At 42.0% G+C, this 14,063-nt stretch overlaps 1 protein-coding gene across 7 annotated transcripts in view; it reads left to right on the top strand.

The window, feature by feature from the left end:
• Positions 1–14,063, top strand: part of MAP4K4 (mitogen-activated protein kinase kinase kinase kinase 4) — a 172,650-nt gene that overhangs the window by 75,923 nt on the left and 82,664 nt on the right. For all 7 annotated transcript variants that reach the window (XM_071579684.1, XM_071579385.1, XM_071579625.1 and 4 more), the window contains exon 3: positions 5,266–5,322. In XM_071579684.1, the coding sequence (XP_071435785.1) occupies positions 5,266–5,322 (57 nt within the window). The remainder of the gene's footprint in view (positions 1–5,265; positions 5,323–14,063) is intronic.

Genomic DNA, 14,063 nt, shown 5'->3' with positions numbered 1-14,063 from the left:
GTTGGTCTGCATCTTTCTGTGTTGGCGAGTGACAAAAAGAGCTGATGGTAAACATGACTTGGAATAATAAGTTATCACTTATTGCACTGGTGTATACAACCTAATAGCAGAGTGCAGCTTCATGGCCTATTGCCTCGGGCTGGTAGGAGTTTAGAGTCAACTGAATGAGAAACAAATTGGAAAGTGAAGTTTAGCATGGGGGAATTGTACATCATTACTTAGACATAGTACTGTGGTGAGCTTTTATTCGATAGATAGTCTAAATCTGGTCTGCTGCTTCTGTGTTCATTGTGGCAACTGAAATTGAGTTAGTAGGGGTGTTTTTCAAATCAGTTGCTCTTCTTTCTACAACTGTCAGTATAGAATAAATACTGGGAGCTTGGAAAAGTTTTCCAAATACTTAATTGTTTACAGTGTGCAGGATAATCCAAGCTTGCAAGTCATAGTCACATATGCTGCTTTCCTACCTTAACGTGTGATGTTGCCCCATATTCTGCTTCCATGCTATTTAGCTGGGGACAAAGCTTCCAGGAACAGTCTCCCAAATGCATGTTATTATACAGGTCTGAAACTGTGTTAGTAGGAGAATTGCCTTACTGGGAAATACATATCTTGGATAATTAGCAGGGGTTAGAAGTAAATGAGCTGGTAGGATTTCTTTTGCGTTTCATTTGCATCGTTCTTTGATAACATGAAGGCAAAAATAAAAAAAAGCCACCATGGAAAACAGCACATAACACCACTTGCCTTTGCACCTTTCCAAAACAAAAATTTTACAGTAATAATGTGTGCCAAGGAAGAAAGGGGCGAGAAGTAGGTGTATTAACTGACTTGGAGAGTGTGGGTAGGCTTGAAGCTTATAATGTTCTGCAGATCTTGGCAGTCTACCAAGGATTCCCCTTGTCCCCTCTGCTTTTCAACATGCTTAAGCCCACTGAGATGAGAAATAAACAGCATATTGCTATGAGATATGACTGAGGAATATGCTTAAGTGGAGGATTCAGTTTAAGATGCAGTTCAACACTGAGATTAGCTCAGTTGGTTAAAACTTGGTTGTAATAATGCCAAGGTCATGGGTTCAATCCCCTGTATGGGCCATTGACTTAAGAGTTGGACTCAGTGATCCTTGTGGGTCCCTTCCAATTCAGAATAGTCTGTAAATGCTGAAGTGTTGCTGTGTTGCTGTAAATGAACTTAGTGTCATCTGCATGAGAAGAAACAGGACAAAATTTGGGGCTGACAATCTTAACTTCATTGACTCCATTTAAAAATGCAATGGTGCAAGTAGCAGTGTTAGTAATATTCTTATACTTCTTCCTTGGAAGGATAAAGAAATGCTTTAATATGAATAGAACCATGAAATAAGGGAAGGAAAGACAGGGAGAATGCATAAGAAACAGCAGATAGTTTGAAAATTTTGGTCAATAAAATTTTAATGTGGTCTAAATGAAGGGAATGTATTGGTGGGCTAATTCCCACAGGAATGAGCTTACAGTGCTGATGTTTTCTTGTGGCCCCCATGCTGAAACCTGGTATGAGGCAAACTCACTCCCTTTTCTACCTGTTGCCACTGCCATGCAGTGAAACCTCTGCAGCCTCCTCAGTCCTTTGGCTCTGGGGGCAGTCATTTTAGGCTTAGCAAGATGCATCTGGGTTGCTGTTGTCTGCATTGCATATTTCATATCCATACTTAACATTCTGGCCATGGGATCCCCAGCTTCTGATATTTGACATAGAATCATAGAATCAGCTGGGTTGGAAGAGACCTCTGAGATCATGAAGTCCAACCCTTGATCCAACCCTGTGTAGCATGATTTAAGGAAACTGCTGTTTCCAGTTAGCATGGGCTGAGTTTTACAGTCTTGCAGAGTTTTTCACGTATCCAGATGGTAATTGACAACAATTCCCCTGGAGAAACAAAGCTGCAAAAACCTCTGCCGTGCTGTGGGTGATCCCGTGACTGTGATGCCCTGAGGGGCCACGAGTCCACATCACACTAAAGCAGGGGCCTTATTTCATATGGAAAATGCTGGAGTGATGTTGCTGAGAAATGGTGTCTGGATGGAGTTTTAATGGTTACTGCATTTGTGAAGTGTTGTGTGAGTTGTATTTGAATAAATTTTAATCCCAGGAGATTGAGTTCAGAGGGTTTCTCCCATCTATGATTTCTACAGTTCTTTCTTCATGTTCAGTCACTCTGCAATTTAATTATTATTCTTTTCAATGCAGACAAATTTTTCCAAAGCAAAAGCTGGCTGTGAAAGTCTGAAGATTGGTTTCCAAAATGGGAATGCTTAGCCATTTCGTGCTACAAGCAAAATTATTACCAGCATGCTAATAGTTTGACAAGCCTATTCTTGAGCAGAGCTGTGAAGCAGATAAACAAGCAAATAAAAACTCTGCTCCTGCTTATATTCTGTGCTTGTGATGTTTGCTTTTTCCCTCCCTCTGAAAATATTTTTAAAGAAAAGAATGTGGCTTCAAAATGTCCTTTTACTTCTCTCATATAAATTAATGTCACCCCCCCTCCCTCGCCACTGATGTAGATGCTTAGAATATAAGTGCTCCATACATTATAGAAAGAGTATTTGGAGTAATTTTAAACAATATTTTGAGCTGACCAGGGTTTAAATTTGGCCTGGGATACTGAGAAGCCCACACTTCCCACACTGCAGTTCCCTTGCTTTCAGTCCCTTAGGAGGGCTATATAGAAGCTTTTCCTGTCCCAGAAGAAGCAAAGTGAAACATGAGCAATTGCTGTGCTCTGCTGTAGCTGGCCCAGGTTTTCATTGGGACACTTGTGGAGGCACCAGCAGGATCCCGTAAAGCTGCAGGGGAAGGATGGTTGGGCTGGTGCACATTAGTCATCCTGAGTGGGCCAGTCTCACAGGGAGGAACACTGACTTAAGAAAAGCTGTGAAGCTGAGCTCTGGGAAATTTCAGGCGTGTCTCTGGAAATAGCAAGCCCACCAGTAGTTTGTAGATTTAAAGAGACAAATAGAGCAAAAAATTACATAAAATATGTGGTGTCCTGTGGATGTCTTGCTAATTTGCTCTTCTACATGCCACATTTTCTGCTTGGGTATATTCTGCCACCATTTTAGCATCTGTGCTTCCCTGCAGAATGAATGGTGCACTGTATTTCATTGTTTTTTAAAAAAATCTTTCCTCCGTTATCCTTAGTGTTGTACACTCTTTTTCCTCTGAGATATGCTTGTTATTCTATTATCTTTAGCATATTCTTTTTGTACCTCAAACTGTGCTTCCCACGTCCTTGGGCCTTCAAGTTCCTTTGACAGAGCTGTGGAAAATAGAGGCAGAGCTGAGAGTAGGCATTTTTCTGCCTTGGTGTAAGCCATTTCCTCCTCCTTCTTTGGGGGATGGGAAATCCTGAGGAGAAGATCACAGGCTTCTGCCAGTAGGCAGAGGTCCCAGGGTGGGAAATTGGGATTGGAAACCTCCTGGGCTTGCTGAAAGGCTTTGGTTCAAGAGGCAGTAAGGTCAAGGTGAGGTCAGTCTTGGCTACTGCACATAGGTTATGACCCTAACTTTGTTTCAAAATCGAAACCAGCTTCAGACCAAGTTGTAAAAAGAAATGCCTGCAGTAAAGAGAGTTTACAGAGCAAGCAAAAGCTTTAGTACAGTGATGTATTTAGAGAAAGCATGTGGATTGGTTAGTAAGGGGAGAGTGCAGCACAATAAGAGTTGTGAAAGAAAGCTGAGGCAGGCAATTCTGCAGCAATTCATCCTTTTGAATGCACCGGAATGCCCTCCATGGAGGGCATCATAGGGTGGGAAAGAGTCAAGATTTCTCTGAAGAGACTAGTGGTTTGGGGTGCTTCAGTTCTGACATGCCAATCTTGAAAGAATCTGTAAAGAGATTTATAAGTTAGTCCAGGGAAAAAACCACACTGTTGATGTCCATCAGCTGTAGTGGATGCTACACAGAGGTTCCTGCCTAGGAAAATTAGAAGTTGGTGAGGAGAGAAATAAAGGAACTATGACTTGAGTGAAATGTTTTGTTGTGTTTTTATCATTACTTGTGATAAAAGTGAAGAAATGTAGTGGTCTTACCTCTTGCTGGAGAGCCTGACGCAGACAAGAGCCTTTGGGGATGGTGCTTGTGAAAGTTGTTGGGAGACTGGGCTGTTTGAATGGAAGTTTCAAGGGAAACTGCTGGATATTAAGTGGAAAGCTGGAAAATACCACTAATAGGGATCACTTCTAAGTTCCTGTTTGGAAAAAAAATGCAAAACAGCCTATTGGTAGGTCCCCACTTCGTGAAAACATATAGTGGAGAGAAAGGTTTTTGTGAGAAGTTGGCTGAGGGCAGTTCCAGCCCATCAGGGCTGGAGGGGCCTGCCCTGCCACCTCCCTCCAGCCCTGCGATCTGCATTGTGCCACCTCTGCCTCTGTTCTGACTGCAGAACACACCTGTTTAATTTCCCAACTGCAATCCCCTGTCCCACCCTGCAGTTTGCGTTTTCTGTGTTAACTTTCTGCCATTTTAGTCATCTCAATGGGCTTATCATGTGATACAATGAGTGCCAGAAGGAGCTCAGTGCTCCCGGGAGAATTATGTGACAGGAGGCAGAGGAAGGAAGGGTAGGAGCTCCCTGCTGCAGGAACTGGGATCTGTTAACTCAGCTCCAGCTGTACTGAGAAACTGTACCCTTATCGTGGCATAGCTGAAGAGAGATGACAACTTGTTCTTGTCCAGCTATTGTGAGACAACCAAAGAGACCTCTTGCAGACCTGATGCATCACTTGCAGAAATCCCACCTTTTTCATTATTGAAGACCAAAACAAAGAGAAATGTCCTAAGCCATAATCATGGGCTAATCCCCCGAGTGTGCATGCATTTACCTAGTTATATGTCACCCAGGTGCCAGGCACTGGTGCATAGAAACAGAATATGCAACATGTGGAGTTTATCTATTCTGACATGTTAATAAACTACTGACTATGAGCTTGGCTAAAGTTAACGGAAGGGAAGCTGTGAATATAATCTGTCTGTACTTGATAATCATCATTTTGATGTAGAGAAAAAGAAATGGGTTCTAAAATCTGTATGAGAATATTTTAAAAATACTTTTTTTTTAAGCCATCTAGAGTATTTGTTTGTTTTAACTAGGACGTACCAGAAGGGTCCAGCACATTTGCAGAAAATCTAGTGACTGGAACTTTTGTCCAAATGTTTTACTCTGTGTATGCTGAAGGGATGGGTGAGATGCTGGAACTGACAGTTCTCTCTCTCTTATTCAGGGTCGGCATGTCAAAACAGGCCAGCTGGCAGCCATCAAAGTCATGGACGTTACTGAGGTGAGTAGAGGAACCTTCTGCTTTAGTAGCAACATGGGCAAAATTTAATAATGAGAGATGGTATACTGCTTACCTCATATTTCTGTTGATGGCTACATTCTTTGATATGAATGTTTGCTCTCTGCTTGCAGGACCTCTCAAACCCATCTGCCCTTTGCAAGATTTCTGTGTGCTGGCTCCTCTGGCCTTCACAAATTGCTTTACGTCCCAGGCCATATGAGTGCACAGAGCACTCCCTTTTCAGAAATTTCTTACAAGAGTGGAAAAAATTCACATTCCTTGCTTCCCACTTTTTTTCTTTTAAATGTATCATCTTGCTTTTACCTAAAAAGAAGGTGAGGAGGCTGCTTGATGTAGAGGATATTGGTACATTTGCAGCCTATGAAAGGGTATATGTTTATTCAAAGGAGTGAGTGTAATAAAGTTCCAAGAAGTCTGAAAGCAGAAACATCTGCAGGAAGATGAGCAGATTGCTAGCAGAATTCAGCAATGTAAAGTAGTAGTTGTAACTGACCCACGGGGATTTACTGTGGAGCTTTAGACGGGAAAGAAGGGAAATTAACCCAGACAAAGAAATAAAAAATATGTGCCTAAATTTGAATCTTTAGATGTCTTGCAGTTTATGCTGTTCAAAAAGCAATCAGTTTAAGTCTTAAAAACAGATCAAGCAAAGTATGGGCTTCTTCCTCTTGATGCCAGTTGTGTTGTATAGAGTTACACTAATTAACACAACAGCTTCAGATTTAAAATTGAATGAGAGCCTCCCATTTGCAAACCTTGACTGATACCACTCTTCTGTAGAGAGGTTGTGCCCTTTCAAACTAAGTGTCTTATTCTTCTGAACTGCTCAATCTTACATAGATATTAGGGTGAAAATTATGTTAATATGTGTGCATTGTACAGAGCAAGGGGTCTTTGGCAAGGCTGGTTATATTAAGCAAAACTCCTACAAGAGTATTGCTACAAAATATTTTATAGTTCAATGTGTGTATAGATGTAACAAATAAAAATGGTCTTGGATAAAAGGTCCTAGATGAGTGGTAGGGTGAAATGGAGAAACAGGCAGGTGAGAAGGAGGGCTTTGATAGGACTTCAGTCTTATCTCCAGATCTTCTAGTAGTCTGTGGGCAGTGTGACTGCTGCTCTCTAACGTGAGCTGTTGTGTCTGCCGAGAGCTAGATATTGCTGCTTTGTAAGATGGCCTGATAAAGATCAGTTTTCAGCTGAAGTTTTTCAAAGGCTGCCTTCATGAGGAGGCAGTGCTTTTTTGCTGCAGTTAATAAGTGGAGAAAACAGAAAAATGAAGGTGCATTGACGCACAGTGAAGGTTCTTTGCACAGCAAATATTTCCACTTGTGCAGTGGTTTTGCACAGGGCAGATTGCTGGACTATGCATTACAAAGGCTTCTTCCATAATACGAAGGTGGGCAGTACTGCACACTCTGTTTTTAATAGCATGTATTAATCACAAACAGTTGTAATGGAGAGGTTGCACAGGAAAAGGAAAACAATTGAAAAATGCTGTCTATGGTATGGCTAAGCTCATGTTGCAGGAGATTGTTTAAGTTTTGAAACTTTCTGTAATTTTCATTTGGTTTTGAAAAGCGAGTTGTATATTGGCACTGTCTTTCATAAGTGCAATGCTTTTTTAGCGGATGAAGGGCAGTCAGAGGGAAGAGTTTGGAGATGTTAGCCCCATGCAGCTTAAAAAAGCATAGTCATTCCTACCAGTGAAGCTCATGTGTTTTGCTTCAAAGTAATGAGTCTGTGGAGGCTAAAAATGTGTAAGTTCTTCCAAGTTGCGCTAAGTCAGCTGCACTTTTTAACACCAGGCATGGCTGATACTGTTGAATGTACTATTTTCTCAGTGGCACTTTTGGCCATAGGATGTTCCTGTCCAGTCTTGGTTCCTGGTTCCTTGTCCATTTCCCAACAGTTGTGCCAACATGACTGCCCCACAGCCAGATGGTGACCTTGATCAGTGAACAGGCCCTGCTTCCAGTTTAAAAATATCATTCCTCTCCTGGTTATTTATAATCTGGATTGGTTCATTGATCTAATGTAGCACATGGTGGTACGCACTGTTGTGCAATTGCTATGAACAAGGTGGCATGAGACCAGAAAAGAGCCACTACAGGCCATCAGGGAGAAGAGGCAGTAGCTCTCGTTGACATTTCTGCCAGAGATGGGCATATCCTCAAGCCATGGCTTCAGTTCCTCAAGGGATGGCTTCATGAACGCCTCCTTTTGCTGGCAAACAATGCAGCTACATCCTGGTGGTAGCTCACCACAGCCTACAGGGACAGTGGGAGGCAAGAATGCGGGGACTGTCCCAAAAGAAATGCAGAAGGAACCACAGCTTCAAATTCACCTTCTCTGCCTGCTGTAAGAGGTACAGTCAGATGAACTGCTAATGGAAATACTAACTGGGTCCATGCCCATGGAGCAAGAAGCTTCAGTGGAAACTTTCACAAAACTGAAATTGTGATTTTCCTGTAGGTGATTTGTGCCTATGTGCATATTTTATTGGCAGTGGTATCCTTTTCTGCGTAAATTCAAGCTGTACTATGGGGGATATCTGATTATTTTGACTAACCAGAGTTGAGAACAGACACAAGACTTTCTTTCTTCTTGAATACCTCTGATCCACTTGCTTTGCCAAATGGTTGACAAATTAGAAAACCTAATATGTTGGCATGCTCTGTGGGCACACCCCAAATGCTCAGTTTTGAAGGCCACGATTCTGCAATTCACGCACTGCTCGGGATCAGTGAAGTTACTTGAGCTCTGGGCTGTAAAGTTTTGACAACCAAAGGGAAGGGATGTTGAAGTCAAAGTAAAGGCTTTGCTTTAAACATTTTTGTTGGCATGATCAAAATGAGGTAGTATGACCTCTGACTAGAGATATTGGAAGAAACATTACAGCTCTGTAGCGTACATGGCACTATGGAAATGCTCTTCATATTTCCATCTTTTCTTGTGGTTTTCTCTTTAGATTTTAATTTTGAAAAGAATGGTGGCAATCATGAGAAAAGAGGAGGTGGGCTGAAGCTATCAGCTTGATCTTTGAATATATTATGACTAGTTAGTACTGCTGCCTTAAATGTTGGGGGGGAGTGTTGATATGCATAAAACTTTCCTGCCTCTTCTATTTTTGTCCTTTCTAAACAAATTAAGAAAAGACTTAGAAGACTATATGGATCTTTACAGATCTTTAGATCTACAAAGCACTAAGGAATCTGTAAGACCTAAAGATCTATAGGTTTTTAGTACAGATGGTGCATATATAGACCCTAATTTCACTTTCTGAGAGCAAAGCATGAGGCATGTAGGCTGAAAAATTTTTACTAGAGTGTAAAGCAAATAAAATCAAGAAAGTCTTCATCAATGGAAAGCTATTCTCGTTCCTTGTTGGAATGAGCCCAATGACCGTAAAAGGGGAACAATATGAACTATCAGTGTATACACACTTCAAAAATTGTTTTACCAAGTGCACATATGTAGGTTGAATCTCATGCTGCATGTGTGTTGTGGGGGAGGCATTACTTGAGAGATTCCCATAGTCAGTCATTAATTTTTTTGTTGTAGGGCCTCTGTTCTTTTTGTGACATTGTTTTGGAGAAGGCGAGGATCAATTCATGTTGACTGCTTCCACTCACTGACCGTGCTGTTAGGTTTCCATGACTGTAAGATTTCCATGACTTTTAAGATTTTGTAGTCACTGTTCAGTTAGAAGAATCTGTTTTCTTGTGAAGTAAGTTAACACTTAAAACCTTAGCAAAGCTTACTTGGCAGATCCGCCTGCATCCAAGCTGTTAACTTGCATTACACCCTAAAGCTTGACTCTGCTTAACTCTTTTGGAAGCTTTCCTTGCAGCTGCATGGTTGATTCCAGTGTCACTCCTGTGTTCCTCTTCCAGCAATGCTTTTCTCTTTGAAAGGTTTAGTAACTGATTTTAAAGGAAAAATACAATTGCTTCTTTTCTGTTTGTTACAACCCCTGATGCTGCTGCTTCTTCCTCCTACCTCTTCCCACACACACGCTTGGCATCCCTTGGGAAAGTTTTCTGTATGCCTTTTTTAATAGCAGCATTTCTCAGCTCTTGTGCCCAGTGTTTCATGACTTGTCCGGTCTAGTCTGTGTAAAATTATGCTAAGTAAACAACTGGATACTGTATCCTGCTGATTTATGAAAGAAGCTGGATTGCTTTTAGAGCTTGCCTGTCTTGCTGTTTCTGTATGTCCTCTGAAGAAAAATTAACAATGTCAGACCAAAACCTCCAGGCCTGCAGAGAAACATGGCACATCTCCCATACCTAGAACAGGAAAGGTTACCTGAATTACTCATTGCCATCTTCCTGACTCTGCTGACTGCTTTTATCTGTTGCAACAGGCAAGTCCCTTTTATTCTTGTGGGTCTATATGGCCTACGTGGTGTTAAACACTGCAGTCGTGTGAATGATCTATCCATTGTCCATAGGACATCCCAAGAGCAGTCTCCAGAAAAAGTGCAGATAGATAAAAATGTGTATGTATGTTTCCATGGAAACTGGCAGACAAAATGAGGGAATACAAAATACTAAACACCAAAACTTTGCCCTAATCGTTATGTATGTTCTTTTATTCCCAATGAAAACTCATAGACAATCCATGGATTTTGATCTGTTTGGAGGGAAAAAAATTTAAAAAGTGGATGGCTCACTCTAGAAGATTGGGAAATGCAGATCCTTGCGGCCCTGTGCAACAGAACTGGGTCAAGCCAGTCTGGAGAAGCTGAACATGGGCCATCCATTTAGTGCAGAGATGTGAATGCACTGCTTTACCTGGCTTAGTGCAGCTGCCTGATAAAGTACTTACATAACAGTCCATGGTTGTACCTACTGTGAAGTTTGCCGAAGCAAACCTGAAGTCAGTAGAGTTACCAAAAGCCTTTGCCACGTCACCTCTTCCTATGAGTCACTTCTTAACAAGAACTGGGGAAAATGGATGAAAGATCTAAAAATCCTGATTGTGCCATGGTGCATACTGGCACCCTGCTTGCTTGTCCCTCAAATATGAGGTTGGTTATGACTAGTCTGTACAATATTTTGTAGTCTTTGGTTAAACAGTTACCTGGCAAAACCAAGGAATCATTCTGTGGAAAAGGAATAAACAGGAAAGGTATTTACAATGTGGATAGCCCTGCTGTCCAGTCTATCCTGAAGCTGATTAACCTCTGATATCTTCTATGGATTAGGGAAAAAAAAAAGAGAAAAAGGCTGCTGGGAACCATCTATTTCAGTTCAGAGAAAAACAGCTGGACAGAGTGGTCCCTTAAGCTCTAACATGTGGTTTGGGAGGAGGTCAGAAGGAGGTACAGTAGTCTTGCAATCAGTAGCACAGCCTATTTTGAGCTGCAGAACATTTGCATAACTGACAGTTTCCCTCCTTAACTGAGATCCCTCACCTACAGCTCTGCTGCATGCCATTGCCCAGCAGCTTGGCACAGTTTTTCTCCCTGCTTTACCATGGACCTGATGCTGGAAGGTTCAGCCCTGGGTGTTGTCTCTGTGGGACCAGGCTCTCCTGCAGCTCCACGCTCCCCGTGTTTCTGTGAGACCCCCATCTGGGTCAGGCAGGGGCGGTTCTCTCTGTCCTGGATGATGTGGTGCAAAGGGCCTTGCAGGGGATGCCAGACATGTCACAACACCCCTGTCCTTGTGTGGCTGAGCAGTGCTTAGCTGCCAGCTCATAGGCCTATCAGAGAAGAACAATATTTAACTCTAAAGAGCCTTTTGTTCTTACAGTCATGTAAGGAACAGTGACTTTATCTACCAGCAAGGCAAATACATTTAACAGCTGTCTTTAGTCAGATCTGCAATTTTTGGACATGATCCAAGAAATTTCCTGGAGCAGTGCTGGCACCAGTTTGCATAAAGGGCAAACTTCCACTGTCTTCATATGAGTACTTACGTGGTTAGCAAGACTTCCCAGTTGCAGAAGCTTAATTGGAAAGGGGAGGATGTTGAGTTTGATGCAGTTTCAAGGAAGAGAGTGAATAGGGAGCTTCACAGGCAGTTTGAGGTCAGGACAGAAAGCTGTGGCTGTTACCAAGCATCTTGGGGAATTACACTACTGGAGAGAGCCAGTGTCAAGTGCTATGTCTCTGCATTGCTGTGTCCCAGCGAAGAGCAACTTCGCACTGATATTGTGTGACTGGGGGGAAAATGGACAAGAGGAGAGGAAAAAATGTTTTGCAGTCTGCTTTTTTCAACATATGTCTTCTCCTTATGCAAGATTTCCACCTAAGTGGAAGACTGTTTGCATGCACAGCCTGTCGTCAGTTGTCATTGAAGCTATACCACTCTATGTGTTTTAATGTGCTTGTTTTGGAACCTGACTGTTTCAAGGCTGAAGAAACAGATGTTTTCCTTTTGCCATGAAGATCTTGAGGGCACCTTTGCTGCCTCACTAGCATGTATTGTCTGTCAATAGCAAGAGAGCTTTGGTTGTGGAGGCTTCATGGTTCTTATTTAATAGGATTCCTGTTGCTTGGATTTTCAGCTGTGGTTGGGAGATGACTTTGTACTCAAGGTTAATTGTGGAACACTGTGTTGAGAAAGCATAAAGAAAGCCATGTTGTCTCTGCCTTCTCCTGGTCTGTATGCTTATGTCAGGTCTGACATGCAAGGTTTTTGTCCTGTCTAGCAGAAAATGTTTTGCCAGTGCTCTGTAAGTGGTAATGTAGTTTAGATAACACCTGAATTTATGGCTACTTAAAGGGAACTTTGCTGTAGTTTGGAGTGTAGAGAGTCTCCTTGTTTTATAGAGACAGCTTTAAAATTTTGCCTACCTGGCTTTGAGAGAACCAGACAACACTGTTCTGTAGCACAGCAAATGGTGCTTAGGATATACTCCTCAGCTCAGCACTGAAATCTGTTACTGCTTGTCAGTATGACAGAGTGTGTGTTTAATGCTGGGGCATAATGGAAATGGCTACACCTGACTTCGATAGCAGAAGGGCAGGATTGTGTATTAAGAAGATTTCACTGTGAGTCTTGAGCTCTTTGGACAAGTCTGGACTTCTTCTTTAAAAATGTCTTTCCTTTGGTCTGATGGTGCAACTCCACTGATACACTCAGAAGGAAAGGATAAGTCATCTAGGTGAACTTACTGACATCTGTTGCCACCCTCAGGCACTGTTTATCAGTCCAGGTGTCCAGTACTCCTGCATTTAGCTCTAATCCTGTGCCTGTTTTTCTTCAGTCTTTAGGCTTGGTACCTGCAGTCACCTGAAGACCTATTGTTAGCAGTGACAGAGAAGTCACTAATGACAATGATTTCATATTTATATGAATGACTGCTAACATCTGTCTGTGTTAGGGAAATCTGGATCCTACTAACAGTGGTGAAGGCTCAGTGTGGGTAGTGTTCAGATGCTTTCACAGTCGTGATATTTTACCTACCAGTCATACCTGCACTGACATGCATTTGAGCAATAATAGCCTGTGCAAATTCTTGTGATGGAACATTTCTTCCGAGCGAGGGGAGCGTTCATGTAGGTGGCCTTGATCTGGGTGATTTGCCGCTGCCTTCCCTGGTGCTGAGCTGTTTGTCTGAGCTGTCTGAGGAGATTCAAGTTCTGATGGGAAACAGAAATGTTTTGTGTGCAGATAATAGGAAAAAATATGGGGCTGCATTTTATATAATTTCTGTCAGACATGCAGCACAGCTCGATTTACCCCCAGTGAATCAGGCATATTGTCTACTCAAGGAAAACAAGGCAACCTTGTCAGTGTTAGAGCATGTGTGCTCTTGCCAGTTTGGGCAAAGTAGAACCAATGAGTGTTGTGACAGAGCACTGTGCTTTCAGTTTAGCAAGTTTCTAGGCTGAACTCAGGTCTGTGGTGTATTCCTCCTGCCTACAGAGGTGAGCAAAAGATCCCAGGTCCAGTATGACCTGCTGTCTTTCAAAGGTTCACTTTAAAATCTGGCTTGGGCATTAGGATCAAAGTCAGGGGAATTAATTCTCTGTTTATGTTAAAGAGGATATATCTGTTTGAAATGTAATCTTTCTTGACTGTGTTTAATTGGAGTTTCATAAACCGCACCTGCCTGTGGGCTCCTCCTGGTTTTGCTGCAACATTCCATATTTTTATCTTGACTTCCTAAGGAAATGAGGCTTCTTGGGAACGTTGAGTGTGTCCTGCCTTTTTTTCCACCAAATACCTTTTGGATCTGCTGGTCGACTTCAGCCAAGTTTAATAAAGGGAAATTCCTAAGATACAAAGTCCTGACAAGTTATGTGAGAACTGGCAGGCTGCACAGAGAAGGGAGAGGCTGAAATTTATACCCTCTGCTTTGAAAAGGTAGGCAGACCATAGACCTCTTCCATTATCAGTCAGCTGGCCACTGTTTTGCTGTAAATCAGATGGAGAAACTAGGTTACTTCTTTTTTATTTAAGAAAAAAGTTATGATGCTTCACTTCTCAAGTAAGTGCTGCAGCTGTAGGAAATGTGTGCAGAGTAGCACATGCAAACTACTTTCAAGTAATTTTAAGTCTCCCTCTGGTTCTTTCTGTAGTTTATGGGTCAACAAATCTAGTATTGAACATTTGAGATTACCCTGTGTGTTCTCTATCCCCTTCTTTCTTAACATGCATATGTGTATATCAACATAAAATAGCAATGATATTCTCCAGCATTTAATGAGACAAAAATGTTTTCTTAAAGTCCCTCGACAGTGCTCCTTTTGCAAAACA

This window comes from Pithys albifrons, chromosome 1 (assembly GCF_047495875.1).
Source record: "Pithys albifrons albifrons isolate INPA30051 chromosome 1, PitAlb_v1, whole genome shotgun sequence".
Taxonomy (NCBI): Eukaryota; Metazoa; Chordata; class Aves; order Passeriformes; family Thamnophilidae; genus Pithys; species Pithys albifrons.
The sequence above is the reverse complement of the archived record's forward strand: the minus strand, read 5'-3'. Positions and strand labels throughout refer to the sequence as shown.